Source organism: Neodiprion fabricii, chromosome 4 (assembly GCF_021155785.1).
Source record: "Neodiprion fabricii isolate iyNeoFabr1 chromosome 4, iyNeoFabr1.1, whole genome shotgun sequence".
NCBI lineage: Eukaryota > Metazoa > Arthropoda > Insecta > Hymenoptera > Diprionidae > Neodiprion > Neodiprion fabricii.
Window position 1 is genome coordinate 32,424,095 of NC_060242.1, and position 13,306 is coordinate 32,437,400.

General features: G+C 37.3%; 2 protein-coding genes across 3 annotated transcripts; one reads left to right on the top strand and one right to left on the bottom strand.

The window, feature by feature from the left end:
* Positions 1-46: 46 nt before the first annotated feature.
* On the bottom strand, positions 47-4,875 carry LOC124180207. 2 transcript variants are annotated; one of them, XM_046565426.1, is made up of 2 exons: positions 4,553-4,875; positions 47-1,730 (listed from the first exon to the last, which is right to left on the bottom strand). In XM_046565426.1, the coding sequence occupies exons 1-2, from the start codon at positions 4,715-4,717 to the stop codon at positions 909-911; spliced, it is 987 nt and encodes a 328-aa protein (XP_046421382.1). In that variant the 5' UTR covers positions 4,718-4,875; the 3' UTR covers positions 47-908. The 2 variants fall into 2 exon arrangements, 1 of the variants encoding a protein (XP_046421382.1); XR_006870225.1 differs by lacking the exon at positions 4,553-4,875 and adding an exon at positions 2,087-2,341 and having other exon boundaries at positions 1,589-1,730.
* Positions 4,876-5,483: 608 nt separating this feature from the next.
* On the top strand, positions 5,484-10,587 carry LOC124180195 (S1 RNA-binding domain-containing protein 1). The gene is made up of 2 exons (XM_046565389.1): positions 5,484-8,488; positions 9,100-10,587. The coding sequence occupies exons 1-2, from the start codon at positions 6,041-6,043 to the stop codon at positions 9,838-9,840; spliced, it is 3,189 nt and encodes a 1,062-aa protein (XP_046421345.1). The 5' UTR covers positions 5,484-6,040; the 3' UTR covers positions 9,841-10,587.
* The last annotated feature ends 2,719 nt before the right edge of the window (positions 10,588-13,306 follow it).

The window sequence follows — 13,306 nt, forward strand, 5'->3', positions numbered from 1 at the left end:
GAATGAATTTTTATTGTTTCGAATATAAGCAAAGGTTTTTTTTTTGACGTTAACAGCACCTACCAGAATCGTTTTGGGCTTATACAGGGACCTGTCTAATGTTCAGGTAACTAAGACAACCTGAAATACTATCTCAGAATTATTGGTAGCCTTATATGCGGAGTCAGCTCATACTCTGAATAATACGGTAAAAATGCTCTCTGACTTCACAAATAAGCAGCAATAATATGAATTATATCCCCTTATCTATCATTCGACTTTGTCTAGAATTATGTCATGCTAATATTTTCATATTTGTTAAAACCTGTATACCAATAACAGTGTGATATTAATAATAATAATACATTATAATACCATAAATCATAGTGAATAATTTGAAAGAAATGAAAATAAATGAGTAAAATAACCCTAAACCTGTAAATGCTTATATTTTATCCTGTTCTCATAATTATAAAGTAAAATTTTGACTAGCAAAAATTGCAAGGCTGCTTGGCAATTTTATTAAAGACATGAAGTCGACAACACCATTATCTTTCTTGAACTACTGATGGAAAATCTTCAATCACGTTACTCATGATTTTCGAAAGAATTCGAGCTTATTGAATCTGAACTACGTCAACTGTCGATATAATGAATTTATTGATAATTACGCTTTTTAGGCTGATTCTGCTATAATCCCAGATTATTTTATACCAAACTTATAATAGTTTATACATATTATACAATACAGTTATAAATTAAATGCTTTGAAAATACCATGCAGGTCATTGTTAAATACTAATAAATAATATAGAACAAATTTTACACTTATATTTATTCACTACAGAAAATTTGTATGAATTTCTTGAATTTGGCTTCTGACACTTAACAGCTCATTCAAAACTATCACTTGCAGTTCAAGGTCTCATTTAAGATCTGCCTAATTGTTGCATAATGTATACGGCAAGAGCTATAGCACCAAAATAAATACCGACTGTCTTGTAGCTGTAGCTATTTGAAATTGTTACGGTATCAAAGTTGTCCTTAGTTAATTCAGCACGATTATTAGGTGTTTGAGTAGTGATGTCAGCTGTGGTTTTGGCTTGCAGCATTGACATGATTTGCGAAAATTTTTTATTCGAATCATTTTGCAAGGAATGAAAACATTGTTTGAACGTCTTGTCATTTTTCTCCTGTGCATCAGCAATAACGTTACGAACATCAGCTATTCTCCTGTTGTTATAAATCATCGAACCGCTCAGGGACAATATAGCTAAAAACGCAGATGCAAGAATAGATATGTACTTGTATTTCTGAGCATTCATTGCTTGGCTGTCGTGGTATTCTTTAATAGCCGTAGCTAGCTCTGTGAAATGATCTCTTTCCTCATTTTCCAACATGTTCAATTGTAAACCGATTTTGGATTGTTCCTGCAACCCCTTGTTCTCCATTATAGTCAGCTGCACGTATTTTGGATCATCGCGTCGGGTTTGTACCAATTCGCCGTAAGTTTCTTTCAATTTCTCATTTACTATATTTGCCTGATTTGTAAGATTTCTCCGCTTGTCTTGGCACTGAAATAATCGATTCTGCACTTCGATGACATGATGCTTTGCTATTTCAACTTTATCCATCCCTGTCAATTGCTGATACCATTGCCACCAATTGACAAGACGTTGTGGCAACGGGCTTATTGTTTGTAATTTTTGTGGCGAACTTACATCTTGAATTATCGTTGCTCCATTAACTTGCTGGAATGTAATAAATGAATAAAAGTTGCATATCACATGCATTTATGTAAAATAAATCAAACTGATGAATAAGAATTCTGGACCTCGTATGTAATCTATTATAGAATCTTGGTGATCGGTCAATTAAGAAAACGTATTTTTAGTTAACGTTTCGACCCGGATATGGGCCCTCCTCAGAACGATTTATTTTTTAACTCTCAAGAATACCAAAAAGATTTTTTATAAAATAAATAATAGTACTAGAAGTAATCAGACTTAAATATTGTAGATGTAATACTCTTAGAGCTATTATATATTGTTGATTAGTAAGAACCTTATGATTAATTGAAAAAAGGATGTCTTTAAGTGTTATTTACCTTTTGAATTAAGTAAGTGGACTAAGATGTAGTCGAATTCACAATTACAATTGGTGGAGACAGTGTTCTTTTGAGTGACGTTAGACAATGTCAATCTTCAAGTTATTTTATATGTGGAAGTTAATGGTTGGAAGTCATTAATTAAAAAGATTAAAGAACTATGTTTCTTCACAGTCAGTATGGCATTGTGTGAAAAGGTTATTAAAGGAGGTCTTTTGAGCAATAAAATTAATTCACAGGTGTCAAAGAAGTGGAGGTAGGCTCTTTATAATTAAGTTCCACATGTCTAACGAAATATTGTTGGTTGAACCAATTGAGTCAACAGGTGAATAACGACTGATGGGAGAAAACAATGTAATCCAGAGTGAAGGTGAACCTATTATAAACAATTATACAGAAAAACAATAAATATTTTGTAAGAAAAGTTATGTAGAAAGGACTGTATAATGGGGACAAAAAATTTTTTTGTATGTAGTTAAGGTTAAACAATATTTGTTGTGTTGGCGGAGATTAGAGGTTTGTAAATATTACTTAAATGTTCAACATCTTGTCTAAGATTAACAGAATTGGTGTGACCTACAATGTTGCATATTTCTAATAACAGTCTTCTATAATAATTGTGTTCTTCACAAAGGATGTTTGTGTTGTTTATCGATACTATGTTTCGTTAGAGCTGTGTGACATTCTTCAGTCTCATGTATGTTGCGTTGGTGTTCCCTAATTCTAGTGTTGAGATGTCGACCAGTTTGACCTATGTAGACTTGATTGCAATCATTGCATGGTATTTTATACACGACATTAGATAGTTTGCCCATGGGGATCTTGTCTTTTCCTGTATCAAAAACTAGTTGTAAATCTTTTGAATTTTTTCCAACAAACTTGACATTATATTTGGCGAATAAGCGGTTAAGTGACTCAAATAGACCAGATATATATGGGATGGGGATATATGTAGTAGCGGGTCTATTGTTATCCTCAGCGGGAGTAGAGTCAATATTATTGTCAGGTATGTTGTTGATGTAGGTGCGTCTCTTATTAATTTGTTGGTGTAATAGGCCATGAGGGTAATCATTCCATCTAAGTATATTGTATATGAGCGACAGGTTTTTTTCCTGGAACTCTGTACTGGCTAGTTTGATAGCTCGGTCAACTAGGTTAATGATGGTGCCTATTTTGAAGGACAAAGGATGGTGAGAATTAAAATTTAGGTATCTTTGTGACCAGGTTTTTTTGTGAAACCAATCTGTCTTGATATTATTATTGTTGTGTATCAACAATAGGTCTAAGAAACTGATGGCGTTATTTTCTTCTGTTTCGATAGAAAATTGTAATCTCGGATGGTACCGGTTAAAAATATTAAGGGTGTGATCTATTTTTTCGTTTGGAACGGCAGTAAGAATATCATCCACGTATCGAAAGTAGAACGGTAAATCAAAACCAAGATCATTAATGCAAGACGTTTCCAAGTCTTCCATGACCAGTTCTGACAGGATTGGGGAGAGAGGAGATCCCATAGGCAAACCAAACTGTTGTGCATAAGTATCGTTATTAAATTTAAATATTGCGGAGTCAAAACATTGCTGGATATGATCTGTGTAACTCCCTACAAACTACAAACCGCCAACACAACAAATATTGTTTAACCTTAACTACATACAAAAAAATTTGTTGTCCCCATTATACAGTTCTTTCTACATAACTTTTCTTACAAAATATTTATTGTTTTTCTGTATAATTGTTTATAATAGGTTCACCTTCACTCTGGATTACATTGTTTTCTCCCATCAGCCGTTATTCACCTGTTGACTCAATTGGTTCAACCAACAATATTTCGTTAGACATGTGGAACTTAATTATAAAGAGCCTACCTCCACTTCTTTGACACCTGTGAATTAATTTTATTATATATTATATATTATATATTATTATATATTATATATATTTATTTATCATAATTTTAATTAATGACTTCCAACCATTAACTTCCACATATAAAATAACTTGAAGATTGACATTGTCTAACGTCACTCAAAAGAACACTGTCTCCACCAATTGTAATTGTGAATTCGACTACATCTTAGTCCACTTACTTAATTCAAAAGGTAAATAACACTTAAAGACATCCTTTTTTCAATTAATCATAAGGTTCTTACTAATCAATAATATATAATAGCTCTAAGAGTATTACATCTACAATATTTAAGTCTGATTACTTCTAGTACTATTATTTATTTTATAAAAAATCTTTTTGTTATTCTTGACAGTTAAAAAATAAATCGTTCTGAGGAGGGCCCATATCCGGGTCGAAACGTTAACTAAAAATACGTTTTCTTAATTGACCGATCACCAAGATTCTATAATAGTAAAAATAAATCAAAGATGAGTGTTAAATAAGAATTCATTTGTTTTTGAAAACAATGACTACATAGTTTTAGCAGAGCTGTTTTGTTTTTCCCCAAATCATACCTTAACAATGGTATTGTATTTTTCAGTAGCAATACTCTGTACGCTGGATAGTTTCACTTGGGCCCTTTCAGTAGCGTTTCCGATTGCTGAACTAGCGTTGTTCAGAATTGGCAATTTGTTAATTTTTTTAACAATTGCGTCTAAGAATCGTCGTGAATTACTCATCGTGAGTTGTGATATTTCGTATAAATATTATTTTTCAACGTTGACGTAATCAAACGTTACGTTACATTGCTAAGATCACGAAAATTCTCTCTGCTCACATAGACTCAATTCTAGGTTATATTGATTTAGGTTAGGTTTGAATTTGACTGTTTCGGGCATGGAGACTAGAGTAAAGGAGTGGACACAGCGTGCTTCAGAAATGTACACGAAATCCCGGCCTAAAACGGCGGCGCTGCGATCAAAAAGATCGTAGTCATATATATATATATTTAGATCAGACACACTGTTGCTACTTATTTCCTAACCTCAATGTGTCAAAATTCGTGCAGTGCTTATGTTTACATGTGTAAAACTTTTTGTTATTAATGTGCAGTGTTAATTAATTTATTATGTTTATTAAAATGGGTGTATCAAATTTCGTTGAATAAAAATAAGCTGAAACATTAGGAATCTGTAATGTATCATTTTCGCGTAATGAATCGAGAGAAGCTCAGGACAATTTTGTTCCCTAATTTTATGAAAAAAAAGTTTTGACAATTCTTGAAATAGTCTCCTTAACCTCCAATATACTATCATTGTTCGTCACTTTTCATTCTACTGCGAAAGCGCGGATCGGTCACTTTCATCGTGTGGACTAATCTTATCACATATCTACGATATTTTCGACCCATGCGATGCTAGTGGCAGAGCGGAGAACTAATTGAAGGACGGGTTTTTGAGGACGCCGTTACTACTTATTCTCCTATGCTGTGTCCACTCCTTTACTCTCACTGATATATATATACTCTAGTCTCCATAGTTTCAAAGGGTGAAGGGTATCGTAACCACTCGATTCTACACAGCTGACGCAGATTAGCCGGCAGGGGATTCGTTCACATCATGGTTCACATAATTGTCTACAGTTGAAAAGTCTGATGTAAAAAGAATCCCGGGTGTATAAGCATGTCGACAAGTGTGAAATGTGAAAATATTCAAGATTCGCAAACTATTTTCACACTGTACGTATGTATATGCACGTGAATGCCCCTAGCAAAGACGAGTTTTAATCGTTGAAAAGGATCTAAGAACGCTACAAACTTTGGTAAAACGGCGTATGGTACACGAAAAGTTTCACAGCATTTCATGGGAATAGTCATATATTCCGATTATCAAGTGAAGGTTATAGACATAAAATTTTGTTCAGCTCAACACGATAACGAAATAGAGATATACGTAGTTATCTGTAAGTTATATTCACACCTCAGTCTTCAATGATGTTTAATCTGTTTATTTTTTGTTAATTTTCATTACAATCAACAAGTTTAGGGTAAAATATGTGAGAAAATGAGTAGAAATTTGCGCCCAAAAACATCCACTGTCATTGTTATCGATGACGAAATAGATTCAGACGATGATCTTGACGTTACCTTTGAAAGAAGAAAAGATGATTCCGATTGTGAAGTTGAATACGTATCTCCTAAGGCGTCCGGAGAATCCAGAGACATAAGAAAGCTTCTCGTGATTGATCTGGATAAACCTGCTCGTAGGGCCGTTACTAGAGACAGAAATGTAGCACCAAGTGATAGCACAAATAGAACTGAGGCAAGAGCAAGGTTAGAAAGGATAAAGCAAAAGAGTGAAGTAACAATCGATGCTGAGTACAACGATGACATGAAAGGGGAAAGACAGGTTAGATCTGTCAGAGGTAGAGCAAGTAAAGAATCAAGCAAAATACTCGGTGAGAAAAAAGATCGAATTGAAGCATCTTCGTCTAGAACAAAGTTTATTACCAGTGAGACATTGGATGACGTATTCGAAATAGAAACGGAGACTAGACGCAAACGGAATGAAGCTAAATCCAAAGATTCAGATTTCGAAGTTGAGTGTATTCCTGGTAGGGCAGCGAAAGGATCGAAACATTGCGGTAAAACATCTGTAATTGATACAGATGCATTAAGTGCTAAAGCAATCAGTAAGGACAAAAGTACAGGAGGAAAGAGCATCGCTGGGAATCTGGATTTGAGGAAAAAATTATTAAACAACAAGACTGGTGCAGGACACGAGCAAACCAATGAGGATATGTACAATAATGGAGTTCAGAAGAATGTTGAACCTGAGGCGAGTATTTCTGCTGAAAACAGAAAAAGAAAAGGTTCCGATGTTTCAACTGCTGCAAAAAAGGCAAAAAAAGTTGAAAGAGCTAGCTCGAAAAAACTATCGGCTGTCAACAAGAAGGATGAATTTCTTTCCACAGACGAATCAGAGAGTAAAGGTCCTGGTCAAACTGACAATTTTGGTGAAAATGTACACACCGAATGGTCCGAGCCTGATTATCTTAGTGAGTTTAATCAAATCGACAAACAAATTGCTCAAAATCTGATATCTCTTTTCAAGGACGATAACACAATACCGTTCATAGCGAGGTACAGAAAGGAAATGACTGGTGGAATGGAACCGGAACAATTGAGAAGCATAAAGAACTCGTACGATAGTTTGAAATCAATTAAAAAACGAGGATTGCTTATTCTGAAAACTATTGATAAACTTGGAAAGTGGAATCCAGAGATTCACTCTGCTGTTACAGCTGCTAAATCGTTGGAGGAACTTGAGACTATCTATGCACCTTACAAACCTGGGGCGAAACGTTCTTTGGCTGAACGAGCCAAGGAGCTGGGCTTGGCTCCGATAAGCGAGGCTGTTCTGCTGGGCAAAGTGGTGCCTAGTTTGTCTTCGTTGATAGACACGGACAGAAATGGTTTGATAAATGTGAACGAGGTGAGACAGGGCATTATGCATATCATCGCAGAGGTGATAAGTAAGGACAAAACAACCTTTGAGGGAATTCGCGAGCTGCGAAAGAAAGTGGTTATTAACATACAGTCGACAAAGTCAAAATCTGCTGGTACATTGAAAGTGGCTAATGACGTAAAACAGAAGAAAGAGGATCATCACAAATACGAAAAGTACTTTCACTTCGTAGCGTCGGAAAGGAGCATCAGAGATTATCAAATATTAGCAATAAACAGGGGTGAATCACAGAAAATTTTAAGTGTCAAGATAATCATTCCAGATTGGTTCAAGGACAGATTGAGAGAGCGCTGTTTGAGGAAGTATAACTCTATCGGAAAAGTTTCAAGTTTTCATCATGATATACTCAATGAGAGTTTCGACGATGCTTACAATAGGCTCATCAAAAAGTTTGTGACTCGTCAAGTGAGGCATGAGCTGAATGAGAAAGCAGAGAGCGCTTCTGTCAACGTTTTTGCCAATAACTTGAAGAAACTACTTCTCACTCCACCTCTCAGAGGAAAAACGGTTCTCGGTATCGATCCGGGTTTTACTCACGGCTGTAAATTGGCCATGGTATCGCAGTGCGGAGACGTGTTGGAAACGGCAACCATATATCCGCATACCAGGTCTCAGAAACACTCGGTCCAGGTCCTTGTTGATCTTGTTAAGAATTACCGCTGCACGGTGATAGCTGTTGGTAGTGAGACTGGTTGCAGAGAAACTGAAAAATTTTTAACCGATCTCATTCAGGCTGGAGTGTTTCATCCTATCGATGTTTCGTACACAATTGTCAACGAGTGTGGTGCCTCAATATATAGCTGTAGCACCGAAGCTAAGTCGGAGTTTCCAAATCTGGATCCGAATATCATCTCGGCTGTCTCCATAGCCCGACGATTACAGGATCCGCTCGCTGAACTTGTTAAGGTAGATCCAAAAAATCTGGGCGTTGGAATGTACCAGCACGATTTACCAGAAAAACAGCTGCAGCTCACGTTGGGCGAGGTTTGGTCTTATTCTTAATAATTAGTATCAATATTTATGAAAAAAGTTGGGGGTCATATTTTGGTGCTTGTGAAAAATCAGTGAACAGAAAAGTTAGAGGAAATTTAGAGATTTCCTGAAAAAACACAAAATTTTCGGAGAATTTTCCGTGATTGTTGAAATATTCGAATTTTTTCTGCACTTCGCATTGTCATTTACATTTGTTCTATTCAAAAGTTTAGGAACGAGGGGCGCGAAAGAAACGTTCTGCTTAAGCTGTACAGTTATGATATTGCATAGTATATTATTTATTTTCAAAACCAATCTTGTTATAAAATGTAACATAGTTTATTTATCAATGTTACACAAATCACGTGTTCAAGGAATTAAAAAAATTTTCTGAATAATTTTTAATTGGGCTTCGAAAAATTAATGATAGTAATGATACTCATTGTCAGGTAATTTCATACCGCTTAGGTGTCAGACATTACTGGGAGTTTTCAGAGTGTATGTTAAGTTCACACTCACACTCACACATGTTCACAGACAAAATTTGATGTACAACAGTATCGATCTGTAATTCCGGAGGGAAACGTGAAAATTCATAGATCTGTAATTTTACAATGTTACAGGTGATAACGGAGACGGTGAGTTTTGTGGGTGTTGACATAAACACAGCGTCGCATTGTCTCCTGAGAAGAGTGGCTGGACTGAACGCCGCAAAGGCAACGAACATAATAAATCGTCGTAACACGTGTGGCCCGTATAAAAACCGATCAGAGCTACTGTTAGTCTCTGGTATCGGGAAAAAATCCTACGAGCAATGCGCCGGTTTTATAAGAATTTTACCTGAAACTGCACTGCTGGACGCGTCGTCGAGAAAAGATTCCTTGGTGTATTTGGACCAGACTTGGATTCACCCGGAATCTTACGATGTAGCCAAACAGTTCCTGAAGGGTTGTGGGTGCCACTTGACGGACCTGGGATCGGATGAATTCGTTCAAAAAGTCACGTCGTACGCAAACTGTGACCGGAAAACTTTGGCAAAACAATTGGACACCAACGAAACAACGCTTGATATCATTATAAACGGATTATCGATGAAGAAAGGGGAAGACATCAGAATCAGAGAAGAAGCACCGTTATTCATGAATAATTTTCGATGCATCGACGATTTATGCGTTAACACAAGGGTGAGAGGTACCGTTCGAAACGTGACTAGTTTTGGGACATTCATAGACATAGGTGTAGGCACAAACGGCCTTCTGCCAATTGGAAAACTGAAAGGTCAAGTTCTTAGTCTGGGGGAAAGAGTCGACGTATTAGTACTATCCATAAATAAAGATCGCGGTAGAATAAGCTTGACGCTTTGATAGATTCAAGACTGGAGGGCCAATTCCTCAATCGATTTTTTTTAAACTATTGCAAATAAGTGTCGCAGTGGCATGAAATTTATCACCTTAGGTTCGACTACTCATTTTTACATGATTACGTACATACTGACATACCGTTTGGCAAAGCTGCGAGAGATCGCTCGATCTCCTGTTATCGTTTACAATTTTTCATCGGATACTGTCTACTATTACCTTCTTGTGTTACGTGTTAAGCAGAGGGATACGCTCCCGTACCGACGTATAATTTACGGCTAATTGGACGTAGTTGTTACGCTCCAGGCAAGAGACAGTCAAGCATACATCGGATGCGAATAACTCGTCTTTCATACATATAGACGTATTTGTTTTTATCGTATAACGGGCTGACATCGCATAACAGTTTCTCTCTCATTATATCTATAGGTATATACCTGGTATGCAGAAATACCCGACCGGTGATATTCAATCACATTTTTATTTTATTTTCATCCACTACCCCTTCTCGCATCATTTTTCGCGTGCACTACGGTTTTAACTCGAGTAATTTTCATACATTTTAACATGGCACCTCAGAGATAATAACTATAACGAATTTCAATACGAGGGAAGAAAATACGATCAACTCATACATATTTCGATTAAGAAGGACGCGTGAAATGTTATTATTACTTGTACATTTTTTTTTTATTTCTTACGTTATTACACACATATAGCCTTACGTTCATGTAAATAAAGAATATTTTGTTACTTGAACGTCTAACATTACGGCCCTCATTTATATCTCGCAATATTGTGTCGACAGGAATACTTACATTAGAATTAAGAAATACAATATGGAAGCCACACAGTTAAGAATAACTGCGAAACGTGACATAACTAATTGGTTTATTTTTTTTGCTATTTCTACTTTACTCTAATTTAACGACCTTTTTTCACCGCGCTTCTCTAATAAACGGCATTGATATAACGCAGCGACTCCGTACATGTGATTATTTGTCAACTCGGTTCGTCTCTTGTATCCCGGAAATGACGTCACCACCGGCTCACAGTCAGCTAGTCGATACTGCACGAGGCATCTGCAGGCGATATGGGATACAGTTTTAAATATTTAAGTCGGATTAAGCGAGGAGGGGATACGCATAGTTGAATCAACGACGAGGAACGACGGAAAAATTAATAAAAATATCACAGACGAAACCGATCAGTACTTTCGCATCTGTCCGTTCGATAATCGGGAAAAAAATATTATGTATGAATAAATCGCGGTCTCTCTCTTCCCGTCAAAAGTTCCTCTGCTTTATCGCCTTTCTTTTGATACGTCGCATCGCCGCTACTCTAATTAGTCGTTTGATCATAAGCGGAAAGTCCGAGCCACCGCCCGTCACTGATAGGATTATAGATAACGAGCGTATTATACGTCCGATCGTTCCTGCAAAGACCGATATCAGTAATTAATCAACGAATCCGAGTCCACATGAGAAGCTGCTTCGGTTGATTGTCACGTAACGCGTACCACTTTGTTGAATAAAAATAAATTACAGTCCCGCGTTTGAACATCCACCGCTTCACGAATAATAATAATTACTTCTGTAAAAACGTCGCGACTCTTTTTTTAGTCGAGTTTTACTCCCGGTGTAGAGCGTCGAGCACGATGTGACAACGTAAAATTACCAGAGCTGGAGTTGCGTAACTTTGAGACGTATAACGTACGTCGGAGTTTGCATTCTACTTGTTCACTTTTCAGAGTCGTGCCTATATTTTCCGTCGAGTATCCGTCTCGCTTCCATCGATCGAAATAAGCATCGTCGGGTTACGAGTAGATGTACATACATAAACATAGGTACCGGGCATACGTGTACGAAGTAGGTATGCTTTTTTCCATCACGCTCGAAGAATCGCTGGTACGTGTGCATAAATAATTCCTCTTCGCACGGGCCAGATTTCTTTTCCCATTTCACCCGCAGTCTCATGTGGGTAAATTTTTCACCTCGTTCTATAACGTTTTCCGTTTTAATGATCTTTTTTGCCAAGTTGAAGTAGCACGTCGTTTATACCACTCGTCCGGCGGTTCGATCAATGCAAAATCGTGCGAACTGATTGCGCTGCAGAATTCTTCACAGGTACCCGCATTTGTAACGAGTCTACGAGTAATTGTCACGTTCGTCGTCGACCGATTTCGAGGCTGCAGCAGCTATTCGTTATCCGAATACCAGCTTAATTCCCATACCCCGTCACCCTCTCCTCTGCAGGGCTCGAACTCCGTGATACGGGGTAACTCTATACACCGTAGAGGGGTAAAAAGCACGCGTCCGCACAGAGTTCATACCGGGCTGGTTTACGGTTGCGGTTCTGAATGGGACGTGGAACGTGGGGTGGAGGGAAATGAGTCATAACGCGTGAGAGATCGATAGGATTCATTCACCCTGGGAAATAATTCACGTGCCCTGGCGTCAGTGTCGTGTCATTGTCTGTCGCGGGTCTCGACGACCCCCGAGGCGTGGATTCCTCGCTGAGATGATTCAGTAATTTTTGTATTGCAAGAAATTTTAGAACGTCTATCGGTGTACACGCAGAGAAGTTTCTCGTTGCCGATGAAAGGTGATTTATTGGATTGCGTTACACGTCCGTCCGTTGTACCGTAAATTCAATATCAAACCTAGCGTTCGTTACACCTGTCAGCTTAAATTACAGACGCGCTGCATCTATAAGTATAAGGATTTTTTCTCTTTTAGTGGACAGATACTTACCACCGAGACTACGACTTACATTTAAATAAAAATCCCTTGGTTTTGCTTTACGTGTATGTTTTTTTTTTATTTCTCTATACCTTCATTTTATGTATACATAGTTTCTGCGCATCGCGTTTTCTCCCTCTTGTAATGACGTTCCAACGGCCGGTGTGGCGTCACGGCGTCGCGACGCTCAGGGATATCTTTATATCGACGCTCAAACTCGTGCAGGTCTGTCGCTTGAAACTGCGGCGTAAACAAAACTTATACCTAGCTGTTTAGATGCGTATAATATTCTATTCGATGTATACAAAATTCTTGAAAATCGTGCGCAAGAACCAAAAAAACTGTAACTCCGTCTTTCCATAAATATTATAAAGAAAAGAATAATTTCAATTGTTGAGTCGCTCTCAAAAATTATAGAAAAAAATTAATTGCGACGCGTATTCACAGGCCAAGTCGGATTGTTTTTCCGCACCCTTTCGAAATTTCAGGAGTGCTTAACGATACAAATTGGACGAAATATTTACCAGTCGAGTTGAATCAGTCCGTGGCATGCATGATACATATATCTGTATAGTATAACACACGTCGCGTGCACGTTATGAGAGAGAACAAAACCACTGCTGTTAATTAGTGAGAGCTTCCACACCGGCTGTGTATACATATATATATATATAAATATATATGTATATATATATATATAGTTTTGATCGCGTGACAGATATAAACGGGAA